The sequence below is a fragment of the Rhea americana genome, unplaced genomic scaffold, assembly GCF_003343005.1.
Source record: "Rhea americana isolate MKP2758 unplaced genomic scaffold, rheAme1 scaffold_152, whole genome shotgun sequence".
NCBI classification, from domain to species: domain Eukaryota; kingdom Metazoa; phylum Chordata; class Aves; order Rheiformes; family Rheidae; genus Rhea; species Rhea americana.
In genome coordinates, this window is record NW_028185617.1 from 744292 (window position 1) to 760565 (window position 16274).

Consider the following 16274-nt stretch of genomic DNA (forward strand, 5'->3'; position numbering starts at 1 on the left):
GGACCATTTCAGATCTAAGTGATTGAAACCATTGACTAAGAACTTTAACGAGGAAACCTTCACTTAACGTCAGCTTTGTTTTGAATTTGTAGACTATTTTACTGCTCTTTTTTTTTTTCCTAAGTGCAAATTGGTTGTTAGGGTAGAGAGAATCACCCTCTGGCAATAATGTATTTCAAAACACTGATTCAGTAGCTTTTAGTAGAATTCCTGTTTCTATCCAAGAATAGCTGGACAGTTTAAATAAAAATATACATGTTATTCACCATTTTTAACATAATAAAAATATAAAAGTTAAGCTTTTGCTTATGACTTAGTCCTATCAATCCTGCATACTCTCACTTTACCACTAAAAGGGAGTATTTGTGACAGAGCACTGGAACAGGTTGCCCAAGAGGTTGTGGAGATATTCAAGGCCCGCCTGGATGCAACCCTGTCTAACATGCTCTAGGTGACCCTGCTTGATCACAAGGGTTGGACTAGAAGATCCCCAGAGATCCCTTCCAACCTTTCTGATTCTATGATAATTTTTTCCCTTTGACTTTTTAAAATTTTTTATATGCCTGATCTTTTTGACCCCCTGCCTGCAACAATTTGTTCACTGACACTAGTACTGATCTGCCTGAATGGGCTGGTGGTGCATGTGGCCAGGGAGCAGTAGAGCTGCTCTTACAGTTTTCTGTTGGTCCTCTTTATTTTATTTTTACGAGACCTTGTGTGGGGAATTGTTTTAGTCTGTATGAGCAGCCTTCTCTTGTGTCAGTATTAGTCTCTACTACAGCTCTTACCACCATTTTGTGGTCTTTGACCAAGATTTTTCTCCAGCCTGATAGTACGCATCCTTATGCCCCATTTATGTGACTGTTACTTGCATTCTTCACCCTCAAATACTTTCTTTATTGATCTGCTTTTAGATCCAAAATGGGATGAGTTTCTAAGGATTCAGAGAGAACCTGGTTCTCCTCCTGCGTCAGTGGCTTGGTCACTTTTCTTTGGAAACTTTGTAATATTTTTTGCAGTGTATTTAGATACTTATCTAAGAGTGGCAGATGCTCATCTGAGATATTAAAGACTGAACTTCATATATGTACACTTTTACAGTTTAGAATTTGCCTTACTACAGCTATCACGAGAGTCCAGAGTTAAAGACCTGGGAGTATGCTTTAGGAGTAGAACAGAGCCCTGCCTATGCTACAGTAAGAGTTGAATTTTTGTGACTTAATGATGCTTCTGTGACACATTTCTAAAAAAGAGAGAYATTTATTAAACAGACTTTTTTCACTTTCCATAGAAACACTTGCATGTGAATGTGCACTTCTTTCTATTTAGTTAATCTGTACTCCCACCACATAGGTACTTGGTTGCAAAATTCCTGGCAAATGCAGACAGTGGTGATGTAGAAAACCATGCCTAGAAGATGTGCATATGATTCAAATGAACCAATGGGTTCTGCAGTGTCCTAATGCACAAAGATAGGTTTATTTCTCCTTTTTTCATGTATTCTAGACCTACTACTACATGCAGTGGAAGAGGAGGGTGATGACTTTTATTTTTGCATAATTTGTGTTGACCTAGCCTGCTTAGATGAGGAAAATTTTGTTAATGGTTGCAGTTAAAATTTTTGTTAATTTTAAGCACACTCACAATGTTGCTAACAGGTTATGAGTCTGTTCTTGTTATACAATTTTGCAGTGAATTGTTCTTTATTTCTGAAAGTAAATATTCTTTGTAGACTGTTTTTCTTGAGTTATAGCTTCTATGGTTTGACCTACATTAGAAAAAGATAAGATGCTTTATACCTGATTTCTCTCCAATTGTTAGTAAAAAGAAAGCATCCATGCAGCTGCTTCTCTGTGGAAAGAAGGAGGTAGATGTAAAGCACAATTATCCATTTGCAGAGGAGTGCATGCAATGTAAGTGCTGATGAGTGGAGTTTGTTACATGATAACTTGGGTAATGTAATGTTTTAAATATGACAGTTGAGGTCTGCCTTCACACAGATCAGTGGAAGTACTTTGGAATTAACTTCATTTTTAGGTAACAATTGTTATGTTTTATTTTTAAAACAGCATCTGTCATGAAGGAACAACTCGAACAACTGACCAGAAAATATGGCAGTGTTACTCCAGTTCATATGGATGTCATTAAGCATGAGAAAAATCTGTCCTCTTTGGTGAAGAAACATGACCTTGTCATCAGGTCAGAATTTTGAGTAAAACACAGTGGGCTCAACCCTGAAAGCTTTCACCTAGTTCACTGACACAAGTCAGCCTGATAACTGTGTAAAGGAGGGCCTTTAAGTGAACGCCCTCGTTTTGCAAGAGTTTTTGGTGGTGCCTATGTGGCCCTAATCCACAGATTCATAATGCTCAAGAACTGGAGCCATGTTTGTTCCTGTAACAGTTGTAACTGGCCACTGTGTTGTCATTTACAGGGACATCAGGGATAGACTTTCAAAGGGACTTTGAATGCAGTGTCTCTTTAGAAGTGTTTACAAGTTACTTGCATAGCCTTCTTAATGTGATGGGCCAGTTGCCTTCACCGGTGTATGTGTGCTCATGATTGAATTTGTATACATCAAGAAGAGGCAAAATTCTCACAACTTGGTCATTTCTCCCAAATTTCCTGTTGAGAAGGATCTATTTCCAAGTACTGAAATATGGGAGGAAACTACTTTATAGTTCTTGCCATTTTGTCCCTATTGCCAAAGATGTAATGAGTGTTGTTTCCTTTCCAAGTACAGCATGCTTTCACAAAGTGCTTCAGCAAGATCATTGTAATGCAAGCTTTTTCAAGGGTGGTTTTCATTTTGCATCTTCTAAACCTCTAGCATGCCTGTTTAGAAGCTGGCCTTGAGAGGAGGTCTGTATTTTGTTTTTTATAAGCAGAAGTGTGACAAAAATGCTATCTAAAGAAATTCTCTGCTGTTGCTTTGCACTCTTCTTTGAGTGCAGATAACAATGCCCTTCTGATAGGGCATATTTCACTTGTGTTGGGGCAAGGCAGGTATAGCAGTCCCTGGTGTTTACTGGACCCCTTTTACAGGCATACAAAAAAATCATTTGTGGGTATCTTTCCAGTGAAAACATAAGTAACTATTTGGATTTTAATGTTGCATAATTCTCTTTGACTTGTAGCTTGCTGCCTTATTCAGTACATCCTTTGGTTGCTAAGAAATGTATTAACAACAAAGTGAACTTGGTAACAGCCAGCTACTTAACACCAGCTATGAAAGAACTCCAGGAAAGGTAGGTATGAGAGTAGCATCTCCCTTGTTTTCCTTCCTTCTTAGGTGCATTATCTAAATACCTTGCAGTCTGTTACACTTGAAACACCTGTAGTGAATTACTATTGTCTGCACTCTCTCTCCTTTTCTAAAAAGGAAGACTAATTTCAGGAAAAATTGCATGTGGAGACTGTGGCAAAGCAGAGAAGTGAGTGCATGTCCATCTGGTCATAGTGTTCTAAACACTGGAACATATTGTTCTGCATTTTCCATTTCATTCTATGTCACTGTGCCTTTCCCTCTTCCTTCAACCCTGTCGTGCTATTTGGAGGAGCTGCTGGACTGTCCTGCTATACCAATGACAGCAAGCTTGTCTGTCTTCCTTCATATTCCTCTCATGAAAACTCATTCTTGGCTTATTGTACCCACGATGACATCCTCCTTCATAGCACTTTCTTTTGGACAGGCCTACCAAATAATCTCAATTGCTGATAATTCTAACTATTAATATTTCTGTTGTCCTGCTTATTATATATGCATGGAAGTTGCTTATCCTTCTCCCATGGCTGTATTAGTGGTTGATGGAAATGTGTTTTGATAAATACAAGAGGAAATTTGTCTGAAATGTCATCCACATTCCTCTGAGTCACAGTACTGAAATCTCTGGAAATACTTTGAGTGACAGAGATGGGAATCTCATAAACGGTGTGCCTGCAAATAATAATAAAAAAGTTACACAAGTGGAGACCCAGTAGTGCAGACAATGAGGGCAGTTCAGGAGCATCTCTTCTCCTTTTTGCTGTGATGCCAGGGCGTTTTCTAAAAAAAAAAAAAAAAATTTTCATTTATAAAAATACAAAGTGATTTTTAAAATAAATCACCTCATTTTTTGATGATAAGTGATCTTGGGAATTTAGGGAACTGTTAAAAAGAAGAAAGCCCAAATGCTTGACATCCCCAGCAGCAGTTTAGGGCTATTATGACTAGCCTTGTTCTGTCATTTGTGTAATTGCCTCCATGCATTATGGTACCATCCAGGAGAATCTAGGATACAGAGTAGCTGGCAGATCTCCATCAGCCCCTAAATGTTACAGCAAACTGGGAGAAACCAAGGGTATACCGACTCTTACGACAATTGGAACTGCTTAGATTTCAACATCTGCTTCTCTTTTTTCCATAAGCTGCAGATGGAGCCCAAGATTTTCCCTGGTGAGGAAGGTTCAATAAACAGATTTTTTACTGGACATATTTCATGAACAAATGGCTTGTAATACTGAATATTCTGAAAATGCTGCATTTTTTGTTGTTTTTAGCATAGAAGATGCTGGTATTACAGTTATCAGCGAAATGGGTTTGGATCCTGGTCTTGACCATATGTTGGCGATGGAATGTATTGACAAAGCAAAAGAAGTTGGTGCTACGGTAAGGCTAACAGCTGATAAATAGTTCTGCCAACATTTTTGGAGTAAATTTTTTCCTTTAACAGCAACCAGTTCATGGACATTTCTTAGAGGTGTTTTGGATTCCAGACACCTTGTGATTTCTGATGTTTAGAACTGGATACCAACTAATATCCAGTTGGTGAGAGTCCATCAACTAAGATGACTTCGCCTCAGTGTAAGTTTTGGTTTCTTCTCCTTTATGTACTATGGCTGTCTGTCAGATTAACACCATTGCTCAGCTAAGTTCTTTTGAGTTTCCCTGTCCACCTGCAGATCTTCTGTCTGATTTGGCCCTTAGGGGAATAATGTCAACAGAAAACTTAAAAACTAAGGGGGATCCCTGCAGGGTGGCTCAGCGCTGCTTCCGTCCTGTGGCTTCCTTCTATTCCTTGTTTCTTTTCTGTGGAAAAATCTGACTTGGCTGTTAAACACTTGCAGATTGTATCCTACACTTCTTTCTGCGGTGGCCTGCCAGCTCCAGAGCATTCTGACAATCCTCTGAGATACAAGTTCAGCTGGAGCCCACAAGGAGTGTTGCTGAATACAGTCCAGTCTGCCACATATTTAAAAGATGGAGAGGTGAAGTACTCCTAACATTTTTATTTAAAGAGAGGCAAAGCCCATTAGCTGGGCTAAGGAAGTGTAAGGTGATACGTTTACTTTTTAAGCCAGTGGCAATCAATTGCCTAAGCGAGTACCAGTCATCACTTACTCCTCTGTTTGGAGTGTAATGGTGCCTGACTGCTGCCAGATTAATTCTTCCTATATGGAATATGATGTTAAGTAGGGAGCATGTACCTAAAGACTAAGGCATTGGACCAAGATTAGTGTTCTGGGTTGGGGCCCCATCCCTGTCATATATTGCTTTTGCCACTTAATCACTCTCACCTTTGTCTCAGGTAAACAAAGGTGAGAGTACGTCCTTCTACTTGCTTTTCTGTCTAGTCGTATTAGTAAACCAAATTGCTTCATTCTGTACTTGCACAGTGTTTAATTTCCTTTTCCTTTGGTACAATCTGTAATACCAATAATAAGTTAATAGATGACACTAAGTAAGCTTTGAAAGGTGGTTTATATAAGCTCTGTTTTGCGCTTCTTGCAGGAGCCATTAGACTAGATTGTCTTTGCATCCATTTTGTGGAAAGATTTAAACTGTGATTTGTGCAAAGCTATTGCAAGCCATTATCAAATTTCTGCTTTCCAATCCTATCTGTTTGATCACTCCCACTTGCTCAGAGTAGTTATGAGGAGGGGCTCTTCAAATGTCAAGGGGACTGCCTTGTTTAACCACCCTGAAGTTTGGCTGATTATCTAAACCTTTTGATTTACAAAACTGAGAAATCTTTTGAAAGATGCTTTATCATGACATTCTGGTGCTCTAGTGTCCTTACTTCAATGAGAAAGGAGGAGAGGTTCAAGGATTGTGAATTAGATCTTTATTAAAAAAAATACATCACTATAAGTTTCAGATGAAAGAGCTTCTTAGGAGAATGTGGAAGTGTTTCTTATTTAATTCTGATCTGGATCACCCACTGCTAGGAAGAGTTAGATCATACATGTGAATGACTCGTTATGAGAACGCTATGTGAGCTTGTCTATGGTGCAGTTTTTGCTCCCTGTCCCTAAATCCTTACTTGTCTTTGACTGTTGTGCAGGATTGCTCCGCACTTGTGTCTTGCCTGACAAACACAAGATCTTGCAGCACTGGTTGCTTTAGTCTGCCTTCTAGAAGGAAACTTTGTCCCTTTGCTCAGAAACCACAAAATGAGTTTGTATTGCTGCATCAGCTGCTTGATGGAAGCAGGGTTGAAGGCTTTATTTGGTAGTAATAATARAACTAGTCAACTTTATTTTTGTTTCCTGTCAACAGTACATTCTTTTCATGCTTTGTAACTGCAAGTAAAGATACAGATGGGCAAAAATTTTTTACTAGTGTGATATCAGCTGATTTATTTTAATCTTTAGAAAAGGGAAAACTTCTTTTTACATTTGTCTTTTCATTCAATAAAGAAGAAAAAAAATGTTCATAAAAGCAGGGAGCCTATGGGTGGAATATTCCTTCAGACTGGTGTAGTCTGGGGAATCACTCCAAAATTACACTAATGTAAGTGAAATGGGAGCCTGCAGTCTTCATAAAGTGAAACAGGCATTGATACAGTTTGAGAATGAAGTGGTTTGTTTTAGCCCTTTGGTCGGTAAATGATTGACATGGGGCATGCTCCTTCATCACAGGATATACTTAAATTCTTATACAATTGCTTTATTTAGGTTAGTCCTTTGCTTGCTGCAGAAGCATACTTTGTATTTGCTATTGTAGAAGTAAATTAAATTACAGTGCATTGAAACAATATTTCTGCTCTTTCACAAAATTCAGATTGTCAGTATTCCAGCTGGAGGAGCGTTACTTGATTCTGTTACTTCGATGGATTTTTTCCCAGGATTAAATCTAGAAGGTTTTCCTAACAGAGACAGTACAAAATATGCTGAGCCATATGGTATTCAGACAGCTCACACTTTGTTAAGAGGCACCTTAAGATACAAAGTAAGTTTATTTTCCTCAAGAAATGAGTATGGTCATTGCTATAAAAATGTGCATCTAAAATTCAGCCCTTTATGTCTTTATATTTGCTATTTATGAGCTTTCTCCACTGTCTCAGCTGTGAGAGAGCTGTGATGTAGCTTTACTTMATGTAATTAATAGCTATTTGTTATTGCAAAGCAGAAAGAATAATTTTGGTAGTTTAGGTAAGCTGGTCRGTTAGCTTGCATAGTCTCTACCTGTGGGTTTTTCTCCTCTGGCTCTGTGTATGGTGATAGATCAATAGAAGACAGAAAAAATTGACCGGTTTGTGTGAGGCAGTAAGTATTGATAGTATGTATTTTTAAGAATTGATCCAGTCTCTTAAAGTTGATTAAAAAAAATTTGAATTTTTAATTTATTACTTATGTTATTACAGGAAACATAGTGTAAAAAAAMCAGAAAATAGTGTTTTTCCATAAAACTGAAAGAGTTTTCATTAAGTAATTGGAAACCTTGAATTTCAACAGCTTTAACATTTTGGTCAATCAAGTAAAATGTTAAGAGATGAGTGTGTTTTCCTTGTAGCAGTTAGGCTTTTTACCTTCGTTTGTTAGCTGCATAAAACAAAATCAACATTTTATTTTTGTTTATGTTTTCCTTTTTGGATTTCTTTTTTATTATTATTTCACCAGTCAGTGTACACTAAGAGGGAATAAGTCTGCTAAAAACATACTGAAAACTTGAAACGGCTTTTATGGATGTCTTGGTATGTCTGTTAGATTAAGGTTTATGTTAAGGTTAAAGTTGTTTTGTACACGGCATGAGGAAAAATGTATTTGTCTTTTCCCCCTTAATTACGTTGTTGCAGTACAACAGGATTTTTCCTTTTTGGTGGTGGGGAGGAAGGGAGGCTTKCTTACCAAAAGAAGATGGAAGGCAGATATGGGGGAATAAGGGTTACAAATTGCAATAGCTCTCTTTTTGTCAGTCTAGATATGATCTCTTGTTCAGAAGCTCTAAAAATATGTAGAAGGCATCTCGTCATGAAGTCTTAATATGACAGTATCTGCTCTTCCATTTGGTGTCTGGTAAAATTTTCTTCTTCTGTATAAGTGTTAGCAGAAGCAAAAAATGGCAGAGTGGCATGAAAAGGTGTTATCAGCTATGCTGCAAGAGAGATGTTTTTGTGGATACTGCTGTTTTCTTAACCCAAAAAACAGGTCCACCACTTGGGGTTGGGGTGATGTCGGCAGAGTTGTGCAGAAGAGCTTACCGTGTCACTACCTGTGTGGTACATGTGGGCTGAACGTAGTGCCGAGCAGGGCAGAAGTCAGCGTCGACCCTCCGTGCACGTGGCTCTGTCGCTGAGTAGAGCGTGGTCTGTTCAGTGTGGGCACTCACATCGCTCTTGAGTGCCGTTTGTAGGCTGAGTTCATACAGCTAATGGAATCAATTTAGAAAGAGGTGTCACAGAAGGATGAGACTATGTAGCCATCTGAGCTAATAACTCAGTGATGGTGGAGGTGGCTCCTAAGTATAAGTAGCCCTCTTCAAGTGTCCTTTTTTTTCCAGCATCTCATTCTTTACCATGTTTCTAGTCACTTGTATGTAAGTATTTTCAGGTATACAGCAGCCTTGTGAGAGTGCCCTTGTTGCTGCTAATGAGAAACAAACAGAAATGAACAGAAACCAGTTGAGACTTCTTTTATCGTGCAGCCTATTGTCCCTGCTAATTCTTCTTAAATACTGTTTGACTTGTATCTTGGTTATATCTCTGCTATTCCTGAAGAAAAAGATACCAACACAGGTGATTCTAGGAATTCTGATCTTGCAATTAGTTTATATGATGTCAATACAGATTTACACTGGTGTAAAACTGCGGTAAGCTGAGTTCAGACTTGGGACCTCAGGCTTCAGTAATTTGTTTATGGGCCAACTGGCTGATACAACCCTGTCTGTAATGACAAGCTTTGTCCTGGACTACAGCTAGTCAGCTTGGCCCTTTGATCTTGTCAACCGAAGTTGCTTGTGGTAGAAGTATTGACTGCAGAATAATAATAAATCATTAAAAATGGTATTGGAAAAAGCATTTGGGGTTTTGGAGGGGCTGGAGAAGGTCCTCAAGGAAGTGCAGCAGAAAGGATGACTCTGAGGCAATCTATTGGCATCTTGTTACTGTGGCTGTCTTCCCATAAGAATAACAGTTAACACTTCCACGGTTGTGTCCACCACCACACTCAAACAAAGGAGAAATATMTACCTTAGTTTTAAGTAACTATGATTTTTAACCATGCTATGCTTTTATTTCAGGGATATTCTAAAACTATGGGAGGCTTTGTAAAACTAGGATTGATTAACCCAGATCCTTATCCTTTAAGCTCAACCACACCACCTCTAACCTGGGTAGGTATAAGTTTTACTTTGATCATCTACTTTTCTCTATTTTAATAATTTTTTTTAATTGCTAGGCTTGGATATGCTTAGCAATGGGATTGTATTGCATCCTGGGCTTGTCTTTTTTTTTTTTTTTTTTTTTTTTTTTTCCCCCTCAGAGAAGCTGAATTGGACTTTAGGAAAAACCTCTTCACTAGGGATATAGTGCAGTCAGGAACAGATTACCCAGAGAGACTGTAGAATCAGTGAAGGCTTTCAGGACTCAGCCACTCAGCCAGGTGAAGCTATGGTTGTCTTGACTGAGTGCTGGCAATAGTCCTACTTAAAGCAGGGCATGGGGTAGATGAACTCCAGAGATCACTTCCAACATTTTTATGAACTGTCTTAAATTTTCTGCTAGTCAGAATGTAGCCTGGTGCTATGAGTTTGCATGGTATTGGCCCATAAGCTTCCCTGTCAAAGTATTTGTTAGAGCTTCAAGCAGTAGGGAATCACACCTTAATGAGTGCATGAAAATCTTTTTTATTAGAACTCTGTGCAAGCATTTTCTTGTCTTATGTTGTCGTGCTCTGCTGTCTTGATTACCAATGCCTCACTTCACCTTAATCCCGTTAGCTCTGCAAAATCCTTGTTGTGTCTTAGGTTACTTTCTCAGAGATATTTTCCACTGACCTTACAAGTAAACGCTTACAGGTTCAGGTGACTTGTGTCATTTTTATGAAATGTGAGATGCGCCAGCTAGACAACTAATCCAAAGTGTGTTCTTCCCTTGTGTTTTGGGTTACCTGTGGGTGATGCTTTGTGAAAGAATGACAGAGACAGTCACAGTGATCTTCTAAGTGCAGTTAGAGGATAAAACTGACTTTAATTCTTTCATAATCCAGTTAGTCACTTTCTTTTTCTTTTCAAAAGACATTTAAAAGGGGTAAATAGCAGTTTTAATCACTTTCWAGTGTTGAGGAGGAAGTTCACACTCTTCATGAAAAATTTTAATTTTGGATTTGGTTTGCTTTTGTTCTGTCAAAGCTAAATACCCCTAGAACTTTGTTTATGGTATGTGTGGGCTTCAAAAATAATTTAATTTCACCAGAGATCATAGTTAGCAGAAAAGAATGAAAACTTGAGGCAGCCAAGCTCTGACTCCTATAACATGCTGCTGCAGCATTTGGTAATCAACATATCTGTTGTCTCTCTAGGCAAAACAGGGAACTTCATTTTACAGTATGGGATAGAGAGTTGCATTTACAAAGAGTTTATTACTTGTCAGGTCTCTGTTTTCCGCTTCCTTGTGAGAAATTCTTCCAGCATTTTTCAAAACCTTGAGAGAATGACTTTGTTTACTGCTCAAATGCACAGAATTGAAATCTGTCTTCTCTTTCCTTCCTAGTGCCTTTACCAACATTTATCTGGAAAAAGATACCAGGTTTATGCTGTGTGATGGTCTGAGGGAAACAGTGTTTTTCTGACTATGTCATTATTTCAAGTAAAGAATGTCTTGAGTATTCTCAAAACCAGAGACTAAACAAATTGAAGAGGCTCAGTCTTGCTTGTCTCTGACTAACTGAGAGGGCTGCTTATCTTCCCAGACTCCAGGGAGATTTTGGGTTGATGTTTGGGCTGACATTTCTGCAATGTGTCTGTTTCAGTAATTGCAAAACAGGCCCCTCACATCATAGAATAAGTTAGGAATGATAACTTTTTTTTTTGAGGTTTTTGACAACTTTCAATTTTAGGTTTGATATCTTCAAGTTTTCTTTGCAAAGATTATTAGAATTTCCTGTCATTCTAGTCGCACTAAGCAAGGATAAAGCATCACAAAATCTGTGGAAATAGCTCTGAACTCTAATGTTTCACTGAAAAGCTTGTTTCAGCAATGTTGTTACATCTTGTTACTTTACTTTTATCTCATCTGCTTTTTATTTTTAGTTTTCCTGTAAGTCATCTAGCCAGAGGACCTGAGCTTCTGAACCAACTCTGCAGTTTTTGTTTGCTTGATTTCTTGTTACTACTTCCTTTTATTACCTGCCTTGATGTGAACAAAGCAAGCAATAATTAGCATTTTCTTAGCACAAAATGCCCTTTAGATATGCACAGAAATGCACAGAAAATGCACAGAAAGCATTTTGGTAATACTCTCAGGATTGTCACAGCCTTGTTCATCAGTCTGTTTCTTTCCTCTTGAAAATGACTTCCTCCATTTCTAGACCAGTTGATAGATAATCTTTGGTTGACTCACTGGCTTTCTCCAAGTGGCTTCCCTTTCACCTTAACTTGGTCCTAGTGTTCCTTGTTTGTGCAGATTTATATGTCCTTTTTTCCCTGAGAGAAAAAAGAATACAACTAAAAGTAGGAAGAAGCAGCTGAGGGGTGGGAACAAAATGTTTTAGGAAAGGATGACYCTCATTCTCCTTTGCTGTGATTACACTTTGAACTTTTTTTTTCTTTTAATTCAGAAAGAGCTCATGTGCAAACAGATTGGAATCAAACCCTCTGCTGAGTACAGTGCTCTCAAAGAAGCAGTATTTAGCAAACTGGGAGAGGACAAAAGTCAGCTGGAGGCAGTGGAATGGTATGATGTGTCAGTGATTTTTAAAGTTAAAAAAAAGTTTGCAATCTTACTCAGTTTGGTCCATGTTAAAACAGAGCAACCTGGGGAAATTACAGAGCTAAAGACTGAGCTGTTGAGACCGATTGGTACCAATACGTATCATTTCTTCTGCCAGGTTAGGATTACTGGGAGATGAACCAGTTCCAGCAGCAGATTCCATTGTGGAGGCACTTGCAAAGCACATGGAGATGAAGCTGCCTTTTGGTATGTAACAAATTCTGTTCTGTGCATGATTTTGACTGGAACAAATATGTTTATCCTACCAACCTTAATAGTGTGTGCACATTATGTTTCTTAAAGTCTTATGATTATGTTCTCCATTCCCCTTATTCATCCTTTCGTTTCCCTGTTACGGTTTTTGTTTCACCTTCATATTTTATCCATCTTTATAGCCCCTGTCTCCACTGTAAGACACTTCCCTGATGTATGTGATGTGTGTGCATAGTGCCATGCTCATCAGGAACCTCTTCTTGGTACAATTAGAATATAAGTAATTAATATGTCTTTTTCTTTTAGGCACTGGAGAGAGAGATATGATTATTATGAGAAATGAAATAGGTCTCAGGCATCCTTCTGGTCATTTGGAAGACAAATTCATCAGTCTCGTTGTCTATGGTGATAACAACGGGTACTCTGCGATGGCTAAAACAGTAGGATACCCCACTGCTATTGCTGCTAAGATGGTTCTAGACGGTAAGTGACTGTTCGACCTTCGGTTAACATGGTTGTATCTTTACCTCAGTAACAGTATTTAATCCCTTTTGTATCTGCCTACCTGTAGAAAGTGAGAAAGGGGATGTCTAGTGTTCCTAAGGTTTTTGGATTTTTTTTTTTCAAATTTATCAAACTTTTCCTATCTCCTTTACAGGAGTGTTAATCTCCATATTTGGATATGAATATTTCAGTCACTCTTCTTAATTTACTTCTTATTCTATACAGGTTTCTATTTAGCTAGACTTAAGTGTTTCAGTGGTATAGAGAGGACCTTTGGCATGGCAAATTACACTTCTGTTTCTTTCATGAGGTCAAGCCCACCGTGAAGCATGCTAAAATATACCAATGCTGAATAAGCTAGCAGTTTCCACTGCTACTGTCTGGATTGATTGTGCTTGGGGCATATTACCTGATCATTTTGAGTGTATATATACAGAAGTTCACTCTGCCTGGTCATCACCAAGTTTAAGGAAAATAATGTGGTTTCCCTTTTCTTGGTCTTAACCTCTGCTAGCTAATTGAAATGAGCAAAAACTTTATTTTGATTTTTCTGTTCTTGCTATTTTGTTTAAAAAATAACTTTTTAAGTTCTTATACTCTACATCAAACATCAAACCATGGAATTTTACAGCTCTATGAATCAAATTCAAACTGTATATGATATTATATATGTCAAGCTTTTTTCCTTATTTTTATGATACAGTACTGATGCTATGTGAAAGCAAACATAAAACCTGAGTCACTAAAACTGTATATTATATTATAACTACAAATTGGTATTTGCACTTAATACTAATTTTTTTCTATATTTATTTCAGGTGAAATAAATACCAAAGGCGTGGTTATACCCTTGACAAAGAATATTTATGGACCAATACTTGAACGTGTTAGGGCAGAAGGCATTGTATATAGTACTCATAGTGTTATCAAGCAATAACTGGAAACAGTGGCTTGAATCTGGTTTTGGTTTTGTTTGATTTTTGCCCCCTTTCAAGAGTCTCAACTGAACAGTTAAAGATGGCATCTGCTATTTCAGACACAAATGATGCCTTCTATAAAACCCATTGCCTGACTTTAATGTAGGAACTGCATACACTAATAAATGACATATAAATGGTGATATTTTCCCTACAAACCTGGGGCTTTGTTTATTTCAGCTGACTGGCGCTGCTRATTTTAAAGAGGACCTGTCAGACAGTGGCCAAAGACTTTTGTTGTCCTTAAAGCCTTTGACTGTCATACTGTCATGTACATGTTTTAATATCAACCTGATCTTTCCTGATAAGAAAATACATTGCAAGGATTTTTTAATTGATAGAGCTTATCCTCTAAGGTGATTGTCAAGACACAATTCAGCTAAAAGGGAAAAATAGTGAATTCTTTTGCGAAGGAAAAGCCTGGCTTTGATTAAGTTTGATTGTTCGTGTGTTCATATATAATTTGTTAAAATAATAGAGATAAAAGTGATACTTAATTTAAATGTTGTTGTCCCATGCACTTTAACAGTATTTGTGAACATCTTCCCAATATGCAAGAAATAATTTAGAAATTCTGTGCAACTAGCAAATAAGATCCTGTTAAATCTTTAAAATGTTTAGTTGTTAATATTTGAAACTTAGATCTTAATATTTGTGGAATACATCTCCTATGAATGTAAACTTAATTGAAGGAGGGAAGAATTTGAAACAACAAAAAATATAAATACCCTTCCAATTACAGAGTGGAAGCTGGTCACAATATGTTGAAATAACTACTGTTACATGCTACTTTTTTGCTGTTAGAGAGCACACTAGCATTTAACTCTGCAGCTAGGAAGGACATTCTTGAATACAACATAGTTAATGTGCTTAGAAGACCCTCCAAATAATATGTTTACTCTTTCAACTTACACTATTTGCTTAGTCCAGGTCAAGTACTGGTACAAAGGGAATAGCTTGTGTAGTACAGTAGTATAAACAGCTTTGCAATGCCGTAGGCCAAGAGGCTTAAATCATTGCTTTTTGAGTTAGCTTCTGTCCTTTTTCTGTCATACTTTTGAATTGTTGWTTTGGGGGCCTATGTATCCTGCTCAATGCAGTACCACTCTAGACTGATGGGAGTTAGGATCAAGTGAGCTGGGACACTGGCAAAGTGGTGTGCTGCACAACTGCGCCAACCTGAGTCTAGCAGCAGTTTTGCTGCATCAGGCCAGTGTTGAACTTGCAGAGCTGATTAGCCTGAGTGCTGCACCGCTCTGACAAAACAGCAGTTGCTTCCTTCCAGTTTAGTACAGCTTCTCTGGCTTTAGCTCAAGGATTTCTACCCTACTTTGCAGTGCAAGCATGACCTAGACTTCCACCAGGTAGGCCTGCAAGGTACAGTGCTTTGTTCAGATACCAGTTGCTCTAGTATCTGACCTGTGCAAACTGTCCGGAGCTCCACTTCTCTGAAGTTGGTCACAGATTCTGGAAGTTGCTTTTGACTCTGCTCACAAACATGCTTTGCTGACAAACGCACAGCCTTTTACCTTCTGGAAAGCACACTACAATTACCACAGTTGCGAGGGACTGGAATTCCTGGTATTCCTCTGCCCAGTAGGAAAAGCAACCATAACAATAGCTGTCATTTTGATCTCCAGTCTCCTTACTCAGAATTTGGGTTTTCTTTGTGCAGAACTGTTAATGAAATAGCAGCTGCAACAAAGAGGGTGAAGGAAGGAGCGAAAGGAAAAAACTCAAAGGCAGAGTATAATGTCAAAGAGGAAGGCTTTTTACAYTGAAGAACTGAATGTTTTTGTCAAATCTTGATTCTGTTACAGCCAGCGCCTGTTCTGAATATGGGATGAAATCCTGCCTCCACCATGTTGTTCTACTTCCCACTGACACTACAAACTGCCAATCTGTTCTTGGTTTGTAAGCATATCTATGGAAGGATAGAGTCAGGAAGGCATTTTCCACTCCCTGCTGCCTCCTCCTTCCCCCTGCTAGAATAAAGGCCTATACCTAAGGGTTAAAACTAGACTTAGATCTATTAGTCCCTTCCAGTCCAAAGCTTAGTGAGACCAGGAGTTCACTCAAGAATGCTCTGTTCAGTCTTGCACTCTACAAATATGCACAGAGCTGTGGTGTTCTGTGTCTGTGTACATGCACCTTGCGTGCTTCTCTGCCCAGAAAAAGTAGTATGCAGACAATATATATATATATTTTTTAAGTCTGTAATGATACTGGAGCATAAAAGGATTGAGCATTACAGTGTATTTTATTCAAGAAACACTGCTACAAATTTTGATAAATTTTGTATCAATATATTTCTGTTTTCCAGTGCAATGCCACTTTTGATTTTCTAGGTTTAAATAAATATATTGCTTAGCTTTTGTATGGAAAATTAGAA

The 16274-nt window shown here is 38.1% G+C and overlaps 1 protein-coding gene across 3 annotated transcripts in view; it reads left to right on the forward strand.

The window, feature by feature from the left end:
* The window catches only part of AASS (aminoadipate-semialdehyde synthase), a 35747-nt gene extending 19473 nt beyond the window's left edge, over positions 1 to 16274 (forward strand). For 2 of the 3 annotated variants that reach the window (XM_085299713.1, XM_085299712.1), the window contains 10 exons: positions 2070 to 2199; positions 3138 to 3248; positions 4540 to 4648; positions 5107 to 5247; positions 7043 to 7210; positions 9500 to 9592; positions 12037 to 12152; positions 12307 to 12395; positions 12708 to 12884; positions 13724 to 16274. In XM_085299713.1, coding sequence (XP_085155839.1) covers positions 2070 to 2199; positions 3138 to 3248; positions 4540 to 4648; positions 5107 to 5247; positions 7043 to 7210; positions 9500 to 9592; positions 12037 to 12152; positions 12307 to 12395; positions 12708 to 12884; positions 13724 to 13842 — 1253 coding nt within the window. In that variant the 3' untranslated portion in view covers positions 13843 to 16274. The remainder of the gene's footprint in view (positions 1 to 2069; positions 2200 to 3137; positions 3249 to 4539; positions 4649 to 5106; positions 5248 to 7042; positions 7211 to 9499; positions 9593 to 12036; positions 12153 to 12306; positions 12396 to 12707; positions 12885 to 13723) is intronic. The other variant, XM_085299714.1, reaches the window with a different exon arrangement.